The 21,658-nt window shown below is 53.6% G+C and overlaps 13 protein-coding genes across 13 annotated transcripts; 5 read left to right on the forward strand and 8 right to left on the reverse strand.

Annotated features, from left to right (window-relative positions):
- Window positions 1–282: 282 nt before the first annotated feature.
- DL89DRAFT_219855 (Pkinase-domain-containing protein) lies at window positions 283–2,289 on the reverse strand (the record flags this gene model as incomplete). Its single annotated transcript, XM_040884416.1, has 3 exons — window positions 283–556; window positions 965–2,102; window positions 2,214–2,289. Coding segments are annotated over 3 exons (1,488 nt in total), but the record flags the coding sequence as incomplete, so codon positions are not given.
- A 370-nt stretch (window positions 2,290–2,659) lies between these two features.
- DL89DRAFT_254726 (alpha/beta-hydrolase) lies at window positions 2,660–4,408 on the reverse strand (the record flags this gene model as incomplete). Its single annotated transcript, XM_040885295.1, has 1 exon — window positions 2,660–4,408. One exon carries the CDS (start codon window positions 4,406–4,408, stop codon window positions 2,660–2,662), a length of 1,749 nt encoding a protein of 582 aa, XP_040748176.1.
- A 323-nt stretch (window positions 4,409–4,731) lies between these two features.
- On the reverse strand, window positions 4,732–5,963 carry DL89DRAFT_25332 (trypsin-like serine protease). The gene has a single exon (XM_040885188.1). It carries the CDS (start codon window positions 5,920–5,922, stop codon window positions 4,915–4,917), a length of 1,008 nt encoding a protein of 335 aa, XP_040748177.1. The 5' UTR covers window positions 5,923–5,963; the 3' UTR covers window positions 4,732–4,914.
- Window positions 5,964–6,220: 257 nt separating this feature from the next.
- DL89DRAFT_264766 (Choline/ethanolaminephosphotransferase) lies at window positions 6,221–7,454 on the forward strand. Its single transcript, XM_040886363.1, has one exon. It carries the CDS (start codon window positions 6,233–6,235, stop codon window positions 7,412–7,414), a length of 1,182 nt encoding a protein of 393 aa, XP_040748178.1. The 5' UTR covers window positions 6,221–6,232; the 3' UTR covers window positions 7,415–7,454.
- Window positions 7,437–8,741, reverse strand: DL89DRAFT_25354 (cystathionine beta-lyase). The gene has a single exon (XM_040885192.1). It carries the CDS (start codon window positions 8,653–8,655, stop codon window positions 7,459–7,461), a length of 1,197 nt encoding a protein of 398 aa, XP_040748179.1. The 5' UTR covers window positions 8,656–8,741; the 3' UTR covers window positions 7,437–7,458.
- A 527-nt stretch (window positions 8,742–9,268) lies between these two features.
- DL89DRAFT_264768 (uncharacterized protein) lies at window positions 9,269–9,990 on the forward strand. Its single transcript, XM_040886364.1, has one exon. It carries the CDS (start codon window positions 9,556–9,558, stop codon window positions 9,871–9,873), a length of 318 nt encoding a protein of 105 aa, XP_040748180.1. The 5' UTR covers window positions 9,269–9,555; the 3' UTR covers window positions 9,874–9,990.
- A 1,387-nt stretch (window positions 9,991–11,377) lies between these two features.
- Window positions 11,378–12,067, reverse strand: DL89DRAFT_264771 (uncharacterized protein). The gene has a single exon (XM_040886365.1). The coding sequence runs from the start codon at window positions 12,047–12,049 to the stop codon at window positions 11,426–11,428; it is 624 nt and encodes a 207-aa protein (XP_040748181.1). The 5' UTR covers window positions 12,050–12,067; the 3' UTR covers window positions 11,378–11,425.
- Window positions 12,068–12,935: 868 nt separating this feature from the next.
- DL89DRAFT_25374 (uncharacterized protein) lies at window positions 12,936–13,211 on the forward strand. The gene has a single exon (XM_040885208.1). It carries the CDS (start codon window positions 12,982–12,984, stop codon window positions 13,144–13,146), a length of 165 nt encoding a protein of 54 aa, XP_040748182.1. The 5' UTR covers window positions 12,936–12,981; the 3' UTR covers window positions 13,147–13,211.
- Window positions 13,212–14,830: 1,619 nt separating this feature from the next.
- DL89DRAFT_243581 (uncharacterized protein) lies at window positions 14,831–16,270 on the forward strand (the record flags this gene model as incomplete). The annotated part of the gene is made up of 1 exon (XM_040885036.1): window positions 14,831–16,270. The coding sequence occupies exon 1, from the start codon at window positions 14,897–14,899 to the stop codon at window positions 16,268–16,270; it is 1,374 nt and encodes a 457-aa protein (XP_040748183.1). The 5' UTR covers window positions 14,831–14,896.
- Window positions 16,271–16,429: 159 nt separating this feature from the next.
- Window positions 16,430–17,285, reverse strand: DL89DRAFT_232383 (uncharacterized protein). The gene has a single exon (XM_040884924.1). It carries the CDS (start codon window positions 16,799–16,801, stop codon window positions 16,457–16,459), a length of 345 nt encoding a protein of 114 aa, XP_040748184.1. The 5' UTR covers window positions 16,802–17,285; the 3' UTR covers window positions 16,430–16,456.
- On the reverse strand, window positions 16,893–17,159 carry DL89DRAFT_217073 (uncharacterized protein; the record flags this gene model as incomplete). Its single annotated transcript, XM_040884321.1, has 1 exon — window positions 16,893–17,159. A coding segment is annotated over one exon (267 nt), but the record flags the coding sequence as incomplete, so codon positions are not given.
- Window positions 17,286–17,978: 693 nt separating the features above from the next.
- DL89DRAFT_264774 (uncharacterized protein) lies at window positions 17,979–18,524 on the forward strand. The gene has a single exon (XM_040886366.1). It carries the CDS (start codon window positions 18,268–18,270, stop codon window positions 18,433–18,435), a length of 168 nt encoding a protein of 55 aa, XP_040748186.1. The 5' UTR covers window positions 17,979–18,267; the 3' UTR covers window positions 18,436–18,524.
- Window positions 18,525–19,967: 1,443 nt separating this feature from the next.
- On the reverse strand, window positions 19,968–21,209 carry DL89DRAFT_25396 (uncharacterized protein). The gene has a single exon (XM_040885228.1). The coding sequence runs from the start codon at window positions 21,017–21,019 to the stop codon at window positions 20,114–20,116; it is 906 nt and encodes a 301-aa protein (XP_040748187.1). The 5' UTR covers window positions 21,020–21,209; the 3' UTR covers window positions 19,968–20,113.
- Between the last annotated feature and the right edge of the window lie 449 nt (window positions 21,210–21,658).

Below are 21,658 nucleotides of genomic sequence, written 5' to 3' on the forward strand. Positions count from 1 at the left end.
TGATGGCGCGGGCACCTCAGCTGGAATCTGGATAGGGTAGTTCGAGTCCAGGAACTGGTCATCGAGCGACCGTGGCTCGGCCTGCTCGGCACCCATCATCGTGGCGACGTCGTCTAATACCGTCGAAACGGGCCGTGCAGCCGATGACATCCGCCGGCGGGCAGCCTGGATGAACGGTGGCGGCGGAGCTATCAGCGTGTTCTCACCTGCACGGTATGTCGGGATGGTGCCCGAGTCGCTGGCGCCCGAGTCAGCCGTGGACTTGGGGGTCGGGATAACAGCCTTGAAGTCGACCAGGTAGTTGTCACGCGAGTCGAGCTTGTACAGCTGCAGGTCGATCTTGACCTGGCGGCCCTGCGCGTCGACATACATGGCACGCAGGTGGTAGGGGTTGAAGTGCTTCCACTTCATGCCCAGCTGCAGCAGCGCCCGGTAGACCTCAGCCATGACGTCGGCAGGCGGCGACCGCGACCGGATGCCGAAATGCCAGCGTGTACGCGTCAGCTTCGCCCGCTTGCGCATCACCGTGGGCTTACGCGCCGGCGGCGTCTCATCGCTAGAGCGAGCTAGTGGGCTCGACACATTGACCGAGTGCGGCGGCACCACCGATCCTGCCGGGCTGCCGTCGGTGCTGCTGTTCTCGCTGCTGTTGCCTGACCGGTGCGCGTACGGGCTCAGGTGGCTCTGCGATGCCGTGCGCACCGATGCATGCGCCAGGCTCGCTACCGACGAGTTTGACTGCCCTGCCACGCCATTCGCGCCTGGCAGTGGCGGCAACTGCGCGCGGAAATAGTTCGATGGCGTCCGTGATGGCACCGCTGAGCCCGTCGTCCCTAGCGCCTGCTGGGCAACTGCTGCTGCACCCGACGATGGCCGGCGCGACGCAGAGTCGTGAGCGGGCGCCAGTGGCGACGACACGCGCGGGGCTGGGACGGCGTTGGGGCCGCGCAGACGCATCTTGTACATTTGCGATTCGAGCGTGTGGCCAGCGGAGCGCGGCAGACTGGAGCCCAGAATAGCGATGCTCGACGGCGTCCCGTCGTCATCGTCGTTGGGGTTGTTTGCCAGCGGCGATGACGATGCAGTGCCGGTGCTATCGCGTAGGTCGATGGCGGCGTTGAAGGCGGCGGGTGGTGATGATGCCAGCGCAAAGTTGCGGATCCCCTGGGTGTTCGAGTGTCGGCTCTGCTCAAGCATGTGGCGATTATCCAGAGTCAGCTGATACGCGACTTTGGCAGGGTTGGTGCCGCGCTGCCGCAGCTGCTTGACCAGCGACGTGCGTGTCATCTCGAGCTGCTTCTCGAGCTCACCCAGAATCGACTCGTCCAGGCGTGCCAGCGACTCAATGTCGGTGCTCTCGGGCAGCGGCTTCAGGTACTCGGGCAGGTCAGTGATGAACCATGGCTGCTGGCGCACCTGCGACAGCGACATGCGCTTGAGCGGGTCGACCTGCAGGAGTCCCGACAGAACTTGCTTGGCGCCCGGTGACAGGAAGCCAGGCATGGTAAAGATGCCGGATGTGATCTTTTTGAACAGCGCCGGAATGTGGTCGTCGTCGAATGGCAGGCGGCCGCACAGCATCACATACAGAATCACTCCGCACGACCACGCGTCGACCTCAGGGCCCGCGTACAGCTTGCCGTTGATGACCTCGGGAGCCGCGTAGTTGGGTGACCCGCACGACGTCTGCAGGAACTCGCCGTCCTTCATGATATTGGACAAGCCAAAATCAGCCACTTTGACGTTATTGTATGGATCCAGAAGCACATTCTCGGGCTTCAAGTCGCGATGCACAATGTTGCGGCGATGGCAGTACTCGACGGCCGAGACGATCTGCTGGAAGAAGCGCCGCGCGTCCTTCTCGGCCATGCGCCCGCGCTCGACAATGTAGTTGAAGAGCTCGCCGCCAGCATACTCGATGACCATGATGATGTCGGTGGGCGTGGTGATGACCTCGTACAGCTTGATGATGTGCGGATGCCGCAACATCTTCAGGTACTGGATCTCGCGGTTGACCCGCCCGATCATGTCCGAGTGCGCCAGCTTGCTGCGCCCAATGATCTTTAGCGCCACCTTGTGACCTGTCTGCGAGTGCACGGCCACTATACACCAGCATATGGAAGCAGAGGAGGGAAAAAAGGTGAGGGTGGAGGATTGAGAAGATACCAAAAATGTGTTGGGGGAGGGCAGTTTGAGGTTTGTATTGTACTTACGCTTGACCTTGCCAAAGGACCCGACGCCGAGGGTCTGCAGCACGGTGTAGTTGCCAATCTTCTGCTTTCCGGACATCGTGTTGTGTTGGTGGCTCTTGTCTTTGGAGCTGCTTCCGTCTCGGCCCAAGGAGAACCGTCTCAGAACCTTCTTAGGGCTTAGTGCGTGAATTGTTGCAGGCTTGCTGTTTGTAGGGACTGAATATGCAGGCAAGTTGTTCTGCTGGTATATTCCAAAAAAGTATCGCTTTTACCACAGAGTGGTTATGAAATAAAACTGAGGAATAAGAGTGAAATAATTACACGAGCGAAAAAATTGAGAGGAGAGCAGGAGGAGCTCATGCCAGGGGCGGGTGGACTGAACGTCGTCAGCATGAAAAAAAAATCGGAGCATGTGTTTGCAATCACGTGTGCCAATCAAATTGTGGCACCTATCCTTCCCACACCGGTCAGCTGGTGGTGGTGTACCGTCGCATTCGCAGCGGGGCATCGAGCAGCGAGCCGTAGATGACGAATCCACAAGTATCGGCATCACCTGCGTCATGTGGGCCGACGATCTTGGAGTCATGGGCAAGATCACGATCATCGACGAGGATCAGCTCCTGGGCCAGCTCGCCCACCGGCTCGATGCGGTCCACGGTGGACTTGCGAGGCCCGGGGCTGGTCGGCGGCGACCTGCACGCCAGCCTTACCTGCTCCATGCCCTCCAGCGCAATCTCGCCCACGGGCCTGCCCATCCACTCACGCACTCTGACTTGCTCGTGCCAAGGCGCCGGTGCAATGCGTGTCCGGTCCGGCAGCTCATCGAGCCACGGCTCGTGCCGTGTAAACGCACGCACCACCAGGTTGAACGAGCAGTGGGCGTCAATCAGCGGCATGTGGCCGGCGCCCTCGAGCCACACCAGCGGGCAGCCCAGCAGCTTCGCCAATGTGCGGCCGCAGACCGGCCGGATCACGCGATCCTTCCGCCCGTGGATCACCAGGAAGCGCGTCGCTGGGTTCTGCGTCTGAATGCGGCGCACGCGCGCGGGCGTCAGCCGGTGGCCCAGGCAGGCCATGAACTGGTGCAGGTCGCCCGAGGTCTCGCGCTTCTGGTCGGTGCCTGGGGTGCTCTGTGTGCCATGCCGGGTCATCTGCACTGTGCCGATTATCGGCGAGGACTGCGTATGCGGGAATCTGGGCGGCTCTGGCGACTCGGTGCTGACTGATGTAGTGGCATGAGCGGTTTTGGGCGGCGAGGCTGTGCGGTACTCGGCCAAGTCGGACTCGATGCGTGCAAACAGCGTCCGCAGCATCTGGCGGTTTGTTAGATCGCAGCCCACAGCCTCTGAGCCGAGCGGATCGCGGAACGGCGCCTGCGCCCAGTCGCGCGAAAACACCAGGTCGATCAGATGGCCGGGGTCGCTGCCCAGTGCCGCCATGCCATTGAATGCAAATTTGACTTCCTTGGCCGTCGGCAGCGCCATCGATGCGCTATGCCACGTATCCACCAGCGCCACCGACGCATACCGGTCTTCCCGGTCATTCATCAGACACAGCTCCTGTGCAATCATGCCACCCATCGACACGCCCACCAAATGCACATTATCATGCCACCCCAGATGTTCCATCACCTGCATTGCGTCCCGGGCCATCTGCGTGATCCGGTACGGCCCACTGGCCAGTGTGGTGCGCCCGCTGCCGCGGTTGTCGAACACACACACAGTGTAGTCGCCCAGGTGCGCAAAATACCGGGTCTGCAGCCGCCAGAACATGGTGCTGCCCAGCATGCCCATCAGCAACAGCAGCCGCCTAGGCCCACTCCCAAACACCTCATAGTACACCTGGCACTCCTCGCGCCGCTTCGGCCCGACGCCCAGCCGCCGCCGCATCTGCGACACATCCACCAGTCCGCAGTCCACGCGGTCCGGCAGGTCCATCAGCCCGTCTATCATTCCCTGCACTGCCAGAGTCTCCGTCGGCAGTGGCGGTGGCAAGCGGCGCTTCTCGGCCATTGCCACTGCCAGCGCACCTTGCTCCGACCACTGCTCCTCGCGAGTGGTGTCCGGCGACATCGACGACTCGGTGCTGCTTGCAGTCACTGGTATAGGTGTCACTGGCTGTGACGCTGTGGCGAGCTTGGTGTGCGGCGAGCTTGGCATTGACTGCGCACCCAGGTGCTTCAAGGGCATTAGTGCCCGCCGCAGTCCGTGCGCCATCGAGTGCGATAGCCGCTGCACCGGCGACCCGTGGCTACTGCTGACCTCGCTGCTCGCGTGGTTGAGCCGTGGAACCGGAAATGCGCCAAGACTTTCTGCCGATCGCTCTTTTGAAGAATCCATGCTGGGCGTTTCTATCATGTAATACAAGTTTTCCGAGCTGGAAGGTGTCCCCCTCAGTCGATGGTATGTGAATTAATTAAAACCTATATTAAAGAGGGTGGAGATGGAACAAGAAAGAAAAGAATTTACAACTTGAGGAGAAGAAGGGCGTGTTTTGGTGGTATTTTTCCGCCAGCCTGTCTTGCACAACTGACTTTCACACTCGCTGGCATCGCAAAGCCAGAAGCTGACTGCGAGAATCCTTGATTTTTCCCCTCTGCTCGGTATTGGGGGGGGGATCGAACCTGGCCTCTGCCGGCCTGCATTCCAGGTTCTGCGAGTCGTTTTGCGAGGTTTCCGGACAAGGCAAAACACAAAAACATAAAGCCTCCTCTTCACATCCATTATGCCAATGCCAGACACATTGCAATATGCACTGCTGCTGCCACCACTGCTGCTATACCACTTGCCGGCCCCGCCGCAGCCGCCGACGTCAGTGACTCGCTTGCCACCGCCAGCACTGTCGACCCCTCCGATGCCTCAGCCATCAGCGTCGCATTCGGGTGCACCGTGGTTGAATTCACAACCAAGATCTTGTCCCTCTCCAGCCCCGCATTCTGGGCAATCCAGTCAGCATAATACGCCGCATACGTATAGAACCCGGCGCCACCTTCGGTCCCGCACATGTTGCCGCCACTACTCGCCTTGCCCTCCTCGCCATACGATGTCACGCCCACCAGCCCCCAGTCGCCTGCATCATTATACTGACCCATCAGCGGGCCGCCGCTATCGGCATTGCACGTGTCGCGGCCCACGGTTCCGTCCGTGCACATCTGGGTGTCTTGCTTCCAGTGGGGATTCAAGCTCTTGCAGTGCGTCACATTGCCCAGCCGTAGCTCCACCGCCATCAGCTGCGTGGCCAAAGAGCCCTTCTGGTTCGTCGTCTGCCCGTACCCGGTCGCCACCAGCCGCGCTCCCCAGTCATAGCCCTTGATGATTTTCATCGGCGTGCTAACGTTGGCGGGCACCGACGAGTTCAGCAGTATCAGCCCAATGTCGTTCGATACTATGTCGGCGGAATACGATGGATGTGCAATGGTCTTGTCCACAAAATACGGGTGCGTCAGATTGAACCCCTCGCTGCTCAGCTGCCCCACACCCACTGTGAACTGCTCCGGCTCGTAGTTGTCGCCCAGAAGGCTCTGCACACAGTGCGCAGCCGTCAGAACTGCGCGCGACGATATCAGCGTGCCCCCGCATACTGTCGTCTGCTTGGCTGATGTCGCTACCAGCACAAGTGCTGTAGCGTTGTACTGGCCGGGAAGTGCCGCCTGCCCGCCCAGGATCCGCGGCTCGTTCAATGCTAGTGTGAGTGGGAGAGCGAGGGCTAATAGTATGGACAGTGTATGCATAACAGAATAAGTAAATAAATACTCGCAGAGGTAAACAAAGAGAGGGAGATTGTCCCAGTATGTGCGCACCATGCCTTGCATCTATTTTTGCCCAGCTGAGGAACTTGGCAAAGAGATCTCATCAGCATGCGATCAAATCAACCAGATCAGCACATGTCGTGGGGCGTGTCACAACACGTGATACATCATTTGGAAGTCACTTTCTCCAAATTTCACGCATGAAAAAGCGTTGGGAGCCGGGCACTCCGTCCACTATTTCGGCCCGCTTCTTCTCTTTCCGCCATACATTTTTTCCCTATATTAATTCACAATGGCGTACATTCCCTCGCAATACCTGCCCAACCTGAAAAAATACAAGTACGCGGCCATCGACAAGTCGCTAATCAGCAAGTATGTGCTGGCCGAGTACTGGAACCAGCTGGTGAAGATATTCCCGCTGACCATGGCGGCGAACATGGTGACTTTGCTGGGCTCGCTGCACGTGCTGCTGGCAATGGGTTTAATGCAGGTGTATGCGCCGAACCTGACAGAGACATGTCCGTCGTGGGTGTACTTTGCATACTCGCTGTGCATCTGGATCTACGGGTCGTTTGACGCGGTGGACGGGAAGCAGGCGCGGCGGACAGGCACGGCGAGTCCGCTGGGAGAGCTGTTTGACCACGGGTGCGACTCGCTGGTGGTATCGCAGATTATGATTCTGTATGCGGCGACGTGCCAGCTGGGCGAGACGTGGTGGACGGCGGCGCTGGTGTTTTTTTCGCTGGCCAATTTCTACATGTCGACCATGGAGGAGTACCATACACATGTGCTCTACCTCGGGTACTTTTCGGGTCCCGTCGAGGGCATCCTGAGCTTTTCGCTGGCCACCCTGGCTACGGGGATCTGGGGCCCAGAGTTCTGGCACACCAAGATCTTTGCAGTGCTGCCCACGGCCGTGTCGCAGTACCTGCCGGAGCTGACGCTGGCGCACTCGGTGGTGGTGGGCATGGGCGCGATCCTGATCCCGACCATCTACGCCAGCCTCGATAACATTTCCATTGCCTGCCGCGAGCAGAACAGGAGCGTGGCCGTGGCTGTGGCCGATGTGGTGCCGTTTGTTGCCTCGATCAGCAGCGTGACGCTGTGGCTGTATGCGTCGCCGGAGATTCTCGGCCAGCACCTGGTGCTGTTCCTGCTGTTTGTTGGCTTCGCCTTCTCGTACATCGTCGGTCGCGTTATCGTCGCCCATGTCACAGGCGCGCCTTTCCCCAAGCTCAACAGGATGCACGTGCCTATTTTCCTCGGCACCCTCAACGCCGTCATGCCCATGCTGGGGCTGCCCAAGCTGGCCGACGGCATCCATGAGCTGTATCTGGTGTACGCCTGCCTTGTCTACACGGCCGTGCAGTACGCCCACTTTGCCCTGGAGGTCATCAGCACCATCTGCCAGTACCTCGACATCAACTGCCTTACCATCAAGCACAAGGCCGACGCCAGCAAAAAGTCCAATTAATCGTCCTGGTTTTCCTTCTAAATACATTTCATTTAAAATTCCAGTTACTGCTTGACGGTAATGCCAGCCTTGCGCAGTGCATTGGCCAGGTCGCTAACAAGGTCGTCGACGTGCTCGATGCCCACGCACAGACGGATCAGGTCTTCGGGCAGGTGCCGCTGCTTGCGGATCTCCGCCGGAATAGACGCATGCGACATCTTGCACGGCATCGAGATCAGCGAGTTCACGCACCCGAAGCTGACCGAGATGCCCCACAGCCGCGCGCTCTCCACAATGCGCTCCGACACGCCGACGTCGCCGGTCTCGAAGCTCAGCACCGCCCCGGGCCCGCTGGCCAGCGACCGATGCAGCTCGTACTGCGGGTGCGACTTGAGCCCTGGATAATGAACCTTGAGCCCCTGCGCCTCCAGGAACTCGGCAATCTGCTCGGCATTCGCCTGCTGCTTGTCCATGCGGATCGCCAGCGTCTTGACGCCGCGCAGCAACAGCCACGAGTCGAACGCTCCCAGGCCCGAGCCGTTCGAGTTGATCACAAAATACAGCTGATCCGCCACCTGCGCCGTCTTGCACCCGATCACGCCCGCCATCAGATCATGGTGGCCCGACAGATACTTGGTGCCCGAGTGGTACTCGATGTCGGCGCCCAGCTCCAGCGTGTTCTGCAGCAGCGGCGACATCATCGTGTTGTCCACCACCACCAGCGCCGCCGGGCACTGCTCGTGCACCTTGCTTGCTATTGTGCGGATATCCGCGATCTTAATCAGCGGGTTCGTCGGCGACTCCAGCAGCACCAGACGCGTCTTCACCGGGTCCAGCCGCTCCGCCACCTTCTCCGGCTGCGTTGTGTCCACATTGTGCACCTTGACGCCGTTATACTGCGACACGTATGTCAGCAGACGGTTCGTCCCACCGTACAGGTCGTCGCCGGCAATGATCTCCTGCCCACTCTTCACCAGCCGTAGAATCACATCCAGCGCCGTCATCCCCGTAGACACCACGAACGCCCGCTCCGCCCGCATGATCTTTGCCATGTGTGCTTCCACCGCCGTGCGCGTCGGATTTCCTGACCGCGAGTAGTCGTACTCGCCGCCCGTTCCATCCGCCTGCGTCTGCTTGAACGTCGCCGTCTGGTAGATAGGCACCGATGCCGCATTGTAGTTGTCCTTGACGTTGTCGCTGTCCATGTGGACCAGCTCCGTGGCGATGTGGTACTGAGGTCTAGTGTCGTCGCTGCCAGCCATGATGAAGGAGTTTCTGTGCAAAAAAAAGAAAGAGAAAAGGTGAAGAAAAAGTGTTGTTGAGAAGAAAAAAGTGAAAGAATTGCTGGAGTTGGCCAGTGCTGCCCCCACCCATTTATAAAGCGGGCCACAGGCAATTAGATGACCTGTTACCAAGAGCAAATCTTCACACCACGCCAGACAATGACACAATCATTGTCGACGCTGATTGGTGCGGGTCGCTCACAGCGGATTTTTCCTGTGCAAATCATCACAACACTCCGAACCCCCGCTGTCGGTCCAACTGCTTTGCCGGGGAAACGCCCTCTGCTGAAGCTCTAGCACACGGGGGTGTAACGTATACACCGCCCTGCTGAGTCATGTAGACAGGGCAACCCGGGTACCGCATGTTGTTTTCTGAGAGATTACTCTAGAGTCGCCGGTATGAGTCGAAAAGGTCTCCAACGATGTCACTTCACTGTCGCGGGTTGGAAAGCTGAAGCCTGCCACCCTGCTTCTGCTAACTGTTGAGCTGAGAAGGAGGGAACATCAATGACTGTGGCGTGCACTCTCTAAAGACAGTGCGAGAGGCGCCGGTACACACTCAATCCGGAAATATGCGAAGGGGAGACCTTGAGTGTACTAAAAAATATCCTTGACAAATTGACGTTATTACAGTAAGAACCATTCTGTTGCTAAGCCAGCCACCAACTGTAGAGCCGCCATGCTACCAGAAACATCACAGGAAATGCTACTGCTTTATGGTTTTCCTGTCAGGTAATACCAGCCGCCCATCGTCTCGTGGCCAACATTGATGTAGTTTGGACCTTGGCTGGCGAGAGTGACGATATTAAACATGAGCAAGGTTAAAACAAGGGCACGGAGCTGCTTGTCCATGCTCGGTCTAATCTCCAGCTTTTTAGGATGGAGCTTCCTGATATCGAGTGTCGCAGCAACATACCCATTGCCATCTCGCAGCTCCTACCGACTACCTTTGATTGGAGTGTTCCACTTGTAGTCAGTACCGCTCGCGTCTTTGAACTTCCAACCGAGCTGTGTAACTCTTTGCTCCAGTTTAAATGTCATATCTCGTACTATTGCATATCTACAACTGGTGTTGCCTCCGGGCGATCGCTGCTCTTGACTTTGGACATGATGCCAGCAACTAGCGTGGTATTGCCATCAAAATCAATTTCAACCGAGCTGAGGATCAAGTTCGGGCACTTTACATATGCTCTGTAGACAGGCTTGCCAGAACCCTGGGCCGCATCGATGCTGTCAAAACAGCCGCTGTAGAAAACGACACACCTCACAGCGATGGGAACAGTTTTGGAGAAAATTGTAAATGGATCTGTGGACATGATAGCTAACTGGAGAATGACTGAGGGCGATGCGCACGCCGGCTTTCGGCGTTTAAATAGGCTGCACAAGACACGTGGAATGTTCTTTAGCAAAAAGAGGGTGTCCCTCGCCGTCTTGGCACACTGGTACTTCAAGGCCGGACTACAGAATGCGTATCTTGCAAACTGAGAGTGTATGCTAGCGAATACCCTCTGCTGATTTCTCTCCCAAAAGAAAGCACAAACAGCCCTCAATAAAGAATCGACCGCCGGAATCGCCTGACACTACACTGCTCAAGTATGATGAGAGAGTACTCTCATCGGTACATGCTAAAAACAATCGTATGAGGATATCATACTGTGTTAACGAAAAGTGTATTTCGTTGAGTCAGTAACTCGCCTCACTACCAACCATGAGCAAGCTTGGGCTAAGTTACATTGCTGTGGCTGTTGGCATGAGTCCTTGCGACAGTGAGTGCAGTTATGCCAAGTACCAAAAGAAGATGCACTCGAAGCTCATTATTGACTCCAGTCTTGAACTCCAGGATGCTAGCGCCGTCCTTTCAAAACTTCAACATCTTGATTGCTAGTAGTTAGCTGCATATTTTGTGTCTTGGCACAATCAGCTGGAGTTCCAGTAGACAAACCAGCGACTGCGGACCTATAGGCTTCACGGTGGAGAAATATGCTGCTGAAGGTTCTCGGCGCGTTCGAGGAAAAAAACACTAAAACCCCCCCCCCATTGGTATTGTAAACAAGCTATAAAATATGAGGAAAACGAGAAACCAGCACTCTCTCGGACTAGAGGTGCTCGGTGTTAATAACTGGGTATGTTGAAGCCAAGATTTGGGGACGCATTCTTGGCTTTCGTAGTACCCTCGAGACAAAGCTTGACAGCAGATCTCTTGTGGATGAAAAGTTGTCATCAAGGTATTCAAGCAAAAATTCAGTTTCGCTGAGAACCTGTGCAGAAGTGAACCGGCATATTAAGATAGCAAATAGCCGCTGTGTTGCTCTCCATGTACCAAGGAAAGGCCTAAAAATGATGACTTCAAGTAAAGCATTAAAGCTATTATTTTGGTTGCGATATATAGTGCTAGCGGACAAATATTTCTTAAATACTGCGCGTGTAACGCGAAGTGCGAGGTTCATTGACATAGTATTAAATAATAGTGTTTGAGAAGAGTAGATGCTCTAACAGTGGGGAGCTAAGCGGAAAACCTGATTGTGAAAAAGTAAAAACAGCTGAGGAGAATATCTATTTCTTTCCATGAGGAAACGGTATAGGATGTTGATATTTAGACAACCCCATGCCCTTCGTCACCATATGCAGCTCCAAATTCCCACCTGTATAAACATTGTGGGCCGGAACGGCCCCATCCTCCCTTTTTCTCCTCAGCAATGTCTAGTCATACTCATTCCATAAAGCTCATAACTACTGGATTCTCTGAAGGTCAACATTGAAGTCCATAAATACCTTCGTATTTCAACCACCTACACTCCTCAACATTTGTGTGGGTGTTGTCTTGAGTCCTTGCGATAGTGAGTGCAGTTATGCCAAGAGCCAAAAGAGAAAGCACTCGAAGCTCATCACTAATACCAGTCTTGAATTCTAGGATGCCAGGACCGTCCTTCCAGAACTTTGTGCAGTCAAAGGTGGCAATGGCTGCTTTTTTGCTGTCAAGTAGCTCCCACCGAGTCTTCAGCGCTTTAGTGTTCCACTTGTACTTGACCCCTTGCGCATCTGTAAACTTCCATCCCAGCTGCATATCTCGCTGCTCCATTTTGTAGGGAACACCCCGAGCTATGGCGCTGGCACTTCTCGTCGAGACCTTGTCGATTAGTGCATTAGCTACAGTACTACCGCTTGTCGGCATCACTCCAGCAACAATCGTTGCATCGTCATCCACATCCGTCGTCAGGAGGGCTACGCAAGGAAACCGAGTTACGATGCGGTAGGCTTGCATTCCAGAGCTTGCAGCGGCTTGTCTGGTGTCGAACCTGCCATTGTAGAACACAATGTTTTTGTGGTATTCCAAGTTACGCAGGGAGGAGCAGGTATATGTTTCAAGAGACATAGGTTATGGCTATTTAGTAAAGGAGAGTTAGTGGAAGAGCGAGGCGCCCTCAAGCCCCTTTGTAATCATTCAAAGCGCCAGACTGCCATTCTAATAACTGTGGATTGCTTTCACAGGCTTGGCACGCTGATGTCTCTGGATGTAGCCAATAGCCACGAGCCTCTCGGCTCCCGAAATTCTGAAAGAAGCCCAGGGAAATAGCTGCGGGTGCAAATCCAGGATTGAAAATCACCTGACCGCTCCTCTCAGAAAACTTGGAATGGCTGACGAATACAAACACATACAAACCACTTGGCAATTGGCAACACGAACACCCTAAAGTGTGCTGAGGAGTCATCTTTTTCTCTACTAAATATTTACGTGGAGACAGTTCTGCAAAATCGCACGTCAAAATCGTACATGGCCGCCCTGTCCATGAAGCCTGCGGAAGTATCCTTGGCCGCTTTGCTTGGGAATCAGTCGCTAGGCACTTTCTCAGCAGCTATCCCTTGGGGTATATATCGATACCCTAAAGACTATAAAAGCGAAAGCAGAGTACTGTCCACGAGCACTTGGAAGGCAACGGACAATGCACCTGCCATCCACTGGGCCATGGATATAGCTGAGAAAGGCGATCTCGCGTGGGATGTGACTCACTGGTTACTTAGTGTAGCTCGTCTCGGAATACATGCCAATGTGATTTCTTGCATGACCCAAATAGTCGCCAGGTGTCTTGATATTCTTGAAGCAACTCTGACAGTTGTAGCTTTCTTTTGCCTTAGGCTTAAGAAGAGTGGTCACTGTTCTTGAGAATGTTCTGGTTTGTAGAAATACGATGTTCAAGGCAAGTATTCAATTAGCCTAGTGCTGCTACCTAAGTGCATCCTCTGGTTTTATATTGCTCTGAAACACCTTTATCAGCCATGCCTGCGCTTGAACGTCACAAGAGATAAATGACAGCATATTACATGCCATACAAACCGTTAACATCTACGGATCACAATGTGGTGTGTTCTAGTCAGTACTTTTCGCATCTTCGTTTACCAGGGAGCTGTCAGCAGTCATATGAGACTAGGATAACTCACAACTCAGGCGTAAACCCACTGGTTGTGATATAAAGCAATGCCCCACACTTCAGCTATTGATTTACACATCAGCAAGCAAGTGACAGTGCACACTGAAGGCTGCATCGTCATCACCCGCAAATGAGGGTAAGCGAATTCAGGCTTGCTAATTGCGCTGCTGCTACCAAGCTGCGGAACCCAGACTAGGGCTTTTGTGTTTTGCCATTTTCTCTGCCCCAACGGTGGAGTTCCGGAGCGTCGAAACGAAAAGGGCAACAACAGCAATTGCAAGGATACTCACACTTCCCCAAACCCCACCACGTGTTACTTTCAGCGCTTGGTGATGATGCAACAGGTCAATCTCACCAATGCCTCCATTTGGGAAGCAACTCACGGAATAATGTCACGCTGAGGGATTTTGGTCACAATAATCACAAACCTGTTGACTCGGCCTTTGCTCGCCACCTGGACCGCCACCTCCGCTCATCCGGAAAACAAACCTTTAAAAGGTCACTCAATGGCCCAAGAGCTGCAGCAAAATGAATTTTCTCCACATGATAAAACCTGCTTCAGCCGACAATCATACAACCCGCCAGTGCCACTTTCTACTGTGCACCTTGCATGCACATCGCCTGTAGCTCGCGCGACCACTATAGTATTTCATATATTGCATACTATCATGCAAAGCGTATGTATGTAGTGTTGGTAGATGGCCACCTAACATACAGCGTATCTGCACTTCCACCACACGTGGCAGTACAGCTGCCAATTGGAATCCCTAGATCCAAATCCAAACTTCAAACTCCAAATCAGTTCCCATGGCACCTATTTCGGCATAGCGGAGCTGCAAAGCCTAGACGGATCTACCATTCCTTCTCATGAACTATCTGCTTCCCTCATCTGCCTTCTGCGGAACGGTATCCTCTGGGCATGAATAAGTATTCATGTGCAAACATACCAAACATCCAGCTTTCCCACCCAATGAGCTCAGAATGATACCGCCTGGCGTGATCGTTGTACGATATTAGTTGTTCTTCATCTTTCCCCCCAAAAACAACGTCGCAACATTTCACCGATGGCATGCTGATCGGCGAATTCTTCGTTAAACTAGCAAGGAGTGCCCAGTATAGCTTGAAGAAGGCAGCTGTTGGGTTGCGCTCGCCATGCACGTCGCCTATAGAATGCCCAGACTGCAAGCCGATCTGGATGCAGCTGCTTGACACCTAGTGTCGGCGCAACATGGGCAGAGTCATTTGGGCCACACTCCATTCCCCAGCCTGGTCAATCCCTGTTCTGCCTGCACCTGCCTAATACGTGGGAAGGCACAGAAAGGCCGCAGAGGATGTATGGTGCAATCGCCCCATTTTGCCCCCTGCTGTACCACATATGGAAACCGCTACATCTGTGCGGCCCAGTAATATTTCTATTCCAACTGCCTTCGCCCAATGAGTACGCTACAGAGCCCCGCTTTTGGGGGACAACGACCACGGGCGCTGCCAACCAACTCAGCTGTGTGATTTTGGACACAAGGTGCGGCTAGACTGTCGACTATCTCTCTTTCTAGCCCCCTAGTTCTAGCATAAGGATTGAGCTGACCAATGCCTTTGCGACCCGATGGTACCATTGCTAAGCAGAGAGGCAAAATGGCCGAGAGAGCATTCGTATCCACCAGGTTTTTGGGTATAAAACCTCTTGAACTTGCCCTCCAGGAACACAAAATTTTTCTAACAATCTAAAAAACCCCTCACCACCTTTTTGTTCCGCTCTCTTTGTAATATTCCTACTCAACTCATTACTAGCGAAAATGAGCAATTCCGAGTCAACGACCGCTCCCCCGAGCCGTCCAACCTCCGTCAACAAGAACTTTTCCAACGGGAAGGCTGACTACGCCATCTCCCAGACCGGATCCGAAGCCAACGGCGAGTACGACCACATCCACCGCACCAGCTCCTCCCTTGGCGCCTTCTTCAACATGGTCGGCATGGTCTTGGGCTCCGGTTCCCTGCAGCTTCCCTACGTCCTGGCACGCGGCGGCTGGGTTGGCCTAATCATCATGGGGGTCTGCGGTATCATCGCTGTGTTCAGCTCCATCATCACCATCCGCTGTCTGCACGCCGTGCCCGGCAAGCGCCTGCTCGGATTCGTCGACATTGGCCAGGCCAGCTTTGGCAAGCCAGGTCGCTACGTCGCCTATTTCTTCCATGCCCTGTACTGCTTCGGCAGCACCTGTCTGTACATCATCCTGGCCGGCACTACTATCCACACGCTGCTCTTGCCGACGGGTGTGAACCTGAGCGAGAAGTTCTGGATGTTTGTCTGCACCTTCATCATGTGGGTGCCGTACATTATCCTGAAGCAGATGGCTGAGACCGCAATCATCAGCATGTTTGGATTCCTCTCGAGCGTCGTCGTTGTCCTGATCGCCGTTGTCATCGCCTTCAGCAAGCCGTACCTGCAGAGTGATCACGCCCCCGCTGACAATATCCACGCTGTCATCCAGGGCACCGATATCAACCACGTGTTCTGGGACTGGGCTGGTGTGCCCACCGCCATGGCCACCTTCTCGTTCGCTTTCGCCGGCAATGCCATCTACCCGTACATCGAGGGCAGCATGCGCAACCCGCAGCACTGGCCGTATGTCTCCATGTGCGCCATGACTATCATCACTGCCTTCTACATGCTCTGCGGTGCCGCTGGATACCATGCGTACGGACATCTTACAGTCTCGCCGATGCTCGATAACCTGCCGCGCGGTGCCCCTAGCGTGGCGGCTCAGATCATGATCGTCATTCACGTGATTATTGCCGTGCCCGTGCTTATGACCTCGTTCGCTATGGAGGTCGAAAAGTCCTTCAACATCACGCCCCAGTTCATGGGCAAGTGGAAGGAGCGCATCACCCGCACCACCATGCGCACTGTGCTTCTGGCCGCACTCATGGGCGTCTCTATGGCCATTCCGTACTTCTCCCAGGTTATGACGCTTGTTGGTGCCCTGTCCACGGGATGCGTGTTCTTGATCGAGCCCATTCTATTCTACTGGAAGCTCTACGGCATCCGCAACATCCCTTGGTATGAGCACATTGTCGGCGTCATCATGCTGTTCCTGGGTATCCTGGCCATGGTGCTGGGCACCAAGGACGGCGCTATTGCCTTGAGGGATGCCATCCACGGCAACTAACCTCACAGGAATCCCCTGCTAGACATGCACTTTCTCACATTAATCATCCATCTTCATGTAATTCTTTTCATTATCTTCCTTTTGAAAAATGCAGCCACCCAGTACCAGCTTATGCTAGTTACCGATGACGTGCCAGATGTGTCGGAGAATTGCATAGATCGTGCTTGAGCAGGGATACTGCATTTATTAAATAATAGGTTGAAAAATACGAGAATAGTTGGGTACTTTGGCAAGCAGACAGGTAAAGCAACAGAGGGTCTCAGTGCTTGCTATCACGATTCTTCTTCTTTGATGACTTGGAATGCTTCTTAGAGCGCTTCTTGGATGGCTTGCCTGAAGCTGCTGCCTTTGCCGCCACCTGCATAGCTTCGACATCAGCACTCGTGCCTTCACCATCGTCCTCATCGTCCTCGTCCACTTCCATGCCATCTTCCTCCTCGGCGTCATCAGTGTCGTCTTCGGCCTTTGCGTGACCCTGCGCGCTAGCAACAGCAGCTGCTGCCGCGGCTGCCATAGCACTGACATCAACATCAGAGTGGAACGCCGCGCTATGATCCTGCAGATCCTCCTCTTCCTCGACTGGCGACTCGCCAAGCTTCTCTCTGAGTCTCCTATTCTCTGCCTTGAGCTGCTCGTTCTGGCTCGTCAGCTCCGAAATCGCCTGGTCTGCCAGCAGCTTCTCGATCGTCCACTTCTCAATGTTCTTTGCCTCAGTCGCCTTCAGACGGTGGATGTAGTCAACGGCCTGGGCCAGGATGCGGCCCTTGTTCTTCTCTGCGCTCGGCACCAGCTCCGCCAACCGATCAATTCCCTGGTTGATCACCTCTCGCCGACGCCGCTCCACCTCCTTGTGGCTCTCCTTGCGCTGCTTGTGCCACTCATCCGATCCAGGAGGAGGTGCTTCACCGCCGCTGCCGCCGCCACCCGTCCGCTTGCGCTTGCCCGACGTGTTGCGGTCTGATAGGAACGGGTTGATGGGCGTGCCATCCGTGCGGCTCTCGGTGGCCGGCGCTATTGGCACAGGCGCCGGGTGTGCGCTTGTCGACGCCGTCTGGCTCGTGTTGGTGATGCTGTTGTTGCGTGGTGCTATCGCTGGGTAGCCTGCTGGCGCGCTGCTGTTGTTCGAGGCGCGTCCTGGCAACACGTGTGCCTTGTCTTCGATTTCCAAAAGTACGCTGGCCTGGTCAGCGGCTGTTGTTGGCGACGCCATTGGCTGCAATGGTCAAAGGGTGGTGTGAATGGAGTTCAAAGCGAGCAGAAACAAGAAATTGTTCTCGTGAAATGTACCTTCCAGCACTTAAAGAGGTGAAAATGGCAAAAATGTGGGCTCTGTCACGGGAGTGGAAGAGGAAGAAGCAAGCTCGCAGCAGCAGGCTTGCACCGCCCTGCCCCTACGCGCCGCCCACCAATCACGTGGTCAGGATACAATCTCACTTGAAAATGGGCCTCAATAATCGACCTCTGCACCCCCAAACACGTGATTGGCTGGAATGCAGCATCGGCAGAACGAGGCCGTAAAGCACAGGTGACAACAGCCGGCTGGCGAGTGAAGCGGGGGCAAACAACAGTATGCACATGCATAACAGGGGTCTGCCTAGGGATAGCACCTCTGCCGTCAGACCATGCTACCGCGAAACAGCGAAGGGGGTGCTTCAAAACTACAAGCAGCAGCTTAATTTGATAGCCAGCACCTGCGTCGCTTTTTTTTTTTTGGACTACTGTATCAATGCAGCTGGTGAACATACAGAACTAGTCAGTACTACGTTTGTCTAGGACCACTCTGTTCGCCGTCTGTGTTGGCATCCGATGCATGTTTGAGCTGTCCAGGTGGCTGCCCATACTCAGACACCTATGGCCAAGATCCTAACCCTGAGTTGCTTGATACAGGGTAGCTAGCTACGAATGCCTGTGTCAGAATAAAAGGGCTGCATGTATGGATATCGAGCTTGGTGATGAGTAGTGCATATATACGACTCATCATTGCAACTAGTAGAAATATGGCGCTCGATACCTGTCCCAGATTAAACTTGTCGCCACTGACAAGCAGAAGTTTTATGAATATCGACTCAGCGCCGCATACAGCTAGTATTGGTTGCATCTGTACGGCTCTACCAAGTGAGAAGTTCCAGAACTGTGATGCTTTATTGGTGCCAAAGAAGAATTGAGTGAGACTCGTCCTGAGGCTTGGTGATTAGTGTAATGTCATTGGCTATCTAAAAATGGGCATTTCAAGACTCCGCTTCACATATATGACTCAGGCCGGTTGTGGCAGTTGTGCATTGTGTACACAAGCTTCTCTCATTCACATCTCTCTGATTTTTAAGCCTTATTTACATTCTTTCACGGATAGACTTGCTTTAAATCTAAACACGTTAGCTGCCGACAAGCTTGTTGCTGGCGTTCTGTCCTGTGTAATCGAGACAGCCAAGAAATTTGAGGATTCCCTTGATACATTTTTAGTGGTGTATCGACTATCAACTTTGTGTCATCAGTGGAGAGACCACCTAAAACAACCACTATACAGCAGGGCCATCTTGCACAACAAATGAACAAGCCGCTCCAATATGCTAAACTCCCAACGCACACACGACAAGTGGTATACAAATATTGGATTCATCGTTTCCATGGGGCTGACGACAGAAACAAAATAACTCGATATACACGATATCCCACCTGAGAGCACATGCACATTCGCAGCGGTACTAGATGAATTCAAGTTAACTTCACGCTCTTGGGAGAATATCACCTCGCTTCATCTTCGTGGTCATACACCTGGTAGTACTGGGTGTTTACCAACAGATATCTCCAACCAAATTCTGTCGCGTCTTGTGCCCTGTCTTCCATTGATTGTCGTGATACAATATTATCCGTTATCCCAGTTAGCTGCTGGTAGTCCGCTGGTCTTAACACAGCTCATTACTTATTACTTTTCACGACTACGCAGCCTTCATGCATACATACCACTGCCTGTTGAGACGATAGAACCAATTAGTAGCCATCTCACCATTCTTAAGCTGGACTTTATCACTGGGCCCATGCTGCCAAGAACGGTAAAGTTTCCTATCACCGCACTACAGAAGCTAACCGTTGTTGGGCTTACCAAAGAGTTTAGAAGACACATGGGTTATGTGAGCCCCAGCCTTATCAGGAAAGCTGGCATGTTTATATCATACCCGTATATGGAGCCATCTGATGTCAGGATGATAGCAATGAACCCGTACACTGACATGCTGGCCATATCGTCCAACATCAGAACCGCAGCACTGCATTTTATACCATTGACACCCACATCTACTGTAAACTGGTTTGTCCTTCAAACTCTTTTTCTCAGGGACTGTGGGATTTCATATTCAAGCATTGAGAATATCCTAATGCAGCTTCCGAAGTTGCTGAGATTTACTATACTTCTCCTTCCTTTATCTCAGTCTTCTCGATATGGAATCACCACCATGGATATGGACACAAGTGATTATTCTGTATCATTGAGCACGTCACTTCAAACATTCTCACTCAAGTCGAGTCGAGGATATCTTATTCCAACATTTGTCTAATGTATTTGCCAGCTGATCGTACGGACGCCATCGCTGCTGGACCTCCGTATTCCCACACCGGTTACCGAAGGAATCAGCCAGTTCATTGCATTCAAGAGAAGGGGCATTAAAACCACAAGCACGCATGTAGTACGAACCCATGGGTCATGATAAACTGATAACCAATGGACATGCTATGGGCACAACTGTTTTATGCTGGTTATAATTTATTCAGTAAAAATGGACTAGTAGGAAATAGTAATAGGCGACTTCAGGGTCGATGAAGGTGATAGGTAGCGGTGGCTTTGTACGACTAGCCAGCAGTATCTTCATAAATAATGAACTCCATGCGATGTCTCGCGATGTCCTTGACAACAGTTCCACACTGGAGCACTTTTGGCTTGGCATTCAAAGCGCTTGAGCCAATCTTGTAATCCGGGGTATATTCAACGGGCTGATCAGCTGGGATCCAGGAAACCCTTAGAACTGCAGCATGACTGTTGAACTTTCCATAGATTATATGGTCATGGCGGCCCGCCAAAGTGTAATTGCCGCGGCCAACGATACTCACTATAAACGTGTCCTTGCCACATTTGTCAACGGCAGACATTTTGTACTCGTTTCCATGTGGCTCAAATCGATACCCCTTCGGCTTGTGTGAGTACTCGCAGACATGGCCAAACTCGTTGGCTGGAAGTGAGAATACACGGCATAGGTTTACCATCAGTTCTTTGCAATCGCCAAAAAAGTCCACTACCTCAGAGCCTTGGGGATCCACGTATTTTCCAACAAGTGAATGGAGGTTACCGTCACGATTGAACTTGACTATCCGTATCTTTACACCATGCAGGAGTAGAATGGGAACAGTTAGGCGGGTTGGCTGATGCTTCCAAATCTCGAGAGCAAGAATCCCCATTTCTTCTAGAGCATCATCAGGTATGGTGTCGGTGGGTGTCGTCTGTCTGCACACGACAGCTGAATGGGCAGAGTAAAAATCGTACATGGGTGCAGTACTGTAGCAAATAAGAAAATCAGCATTCCTGTTAGTCCCTGGAATGCAGCGCGCTTGATAGCTGACAAGTTTGTATGGAAGGGCGCTTTGTCTGCCATACAAAGAAATTCTGCATGTCCAGGTATAAACATCCCACAAGCCGGTAAAAAGGCTCAACAATTGCCCCCGAGACATGAGCTCATCGTCGGAGTCTTCATGTTCCGCCATGACTAAACAAGCGGCCAAAACCAGGTCTGGGCTGTAGAACTTCGAAAAATTTAGCAAAGAGGACGGTCGGAAAGAGACGAGGCGGGCACAAGTGTCTTTGCAAATGCTCTAAACTAAACAGGATTTCGGTAGAATAGAAACCGAGAGCTAGAGAAAAAGGGAAAGAACAAAAATCTAGTGTGTAGACCCAGCGGGACAGAGCCGTCTCAGTATTTATAGGATTGGATTTGGCCATATCCCAGACTTTGGAACTGCGGCCTACCTCAGCAGTGTCCATTGGCTCAGTGGCGCTGGGGCAACTGCCGTACATGGCTATGCTAAGCTCGGCGATGTGTCGATGGGACAGTGGCTCGGAGGTATCTGCGTGCACCGGTAGGGAATGGTGGCATGTGCACGCCACTGCCTCTTGGGTGGTGATATGCTAAGAGGTGTGGAGGGCTTGGAGCTGGTGCCACTGTTTCAGTACCGCCCAATCGATTGCGTCACTCTGGCAAAACAGGTCTACTCAGGGTTTAACCAGAAAGCACGTTACCCTCGAGTTCGATTGGCCTATTGCACAAGGAATGCTGCTGCGCCAGCACTGCATCCTTGAGAAACAGCATACAGTACCAAGTACGTACGTATGTGGGCCCTGGCCGT

The sequence above is a fragment of the Linderina pennispora genome (assembly GCF_002104995.1).
Source record: "Linderina pennispora strain ATCC 12442 chromosome Unknown DL89scaffold_1, whole genome shotgun sequence".
Taxonomy (NCBI): Eukaryota; Fungi; Kickxellomycota; class Kickxellomycetes; order Kickxellales; family Kickxellaceae; genus Linderina; species Linderina pennispora.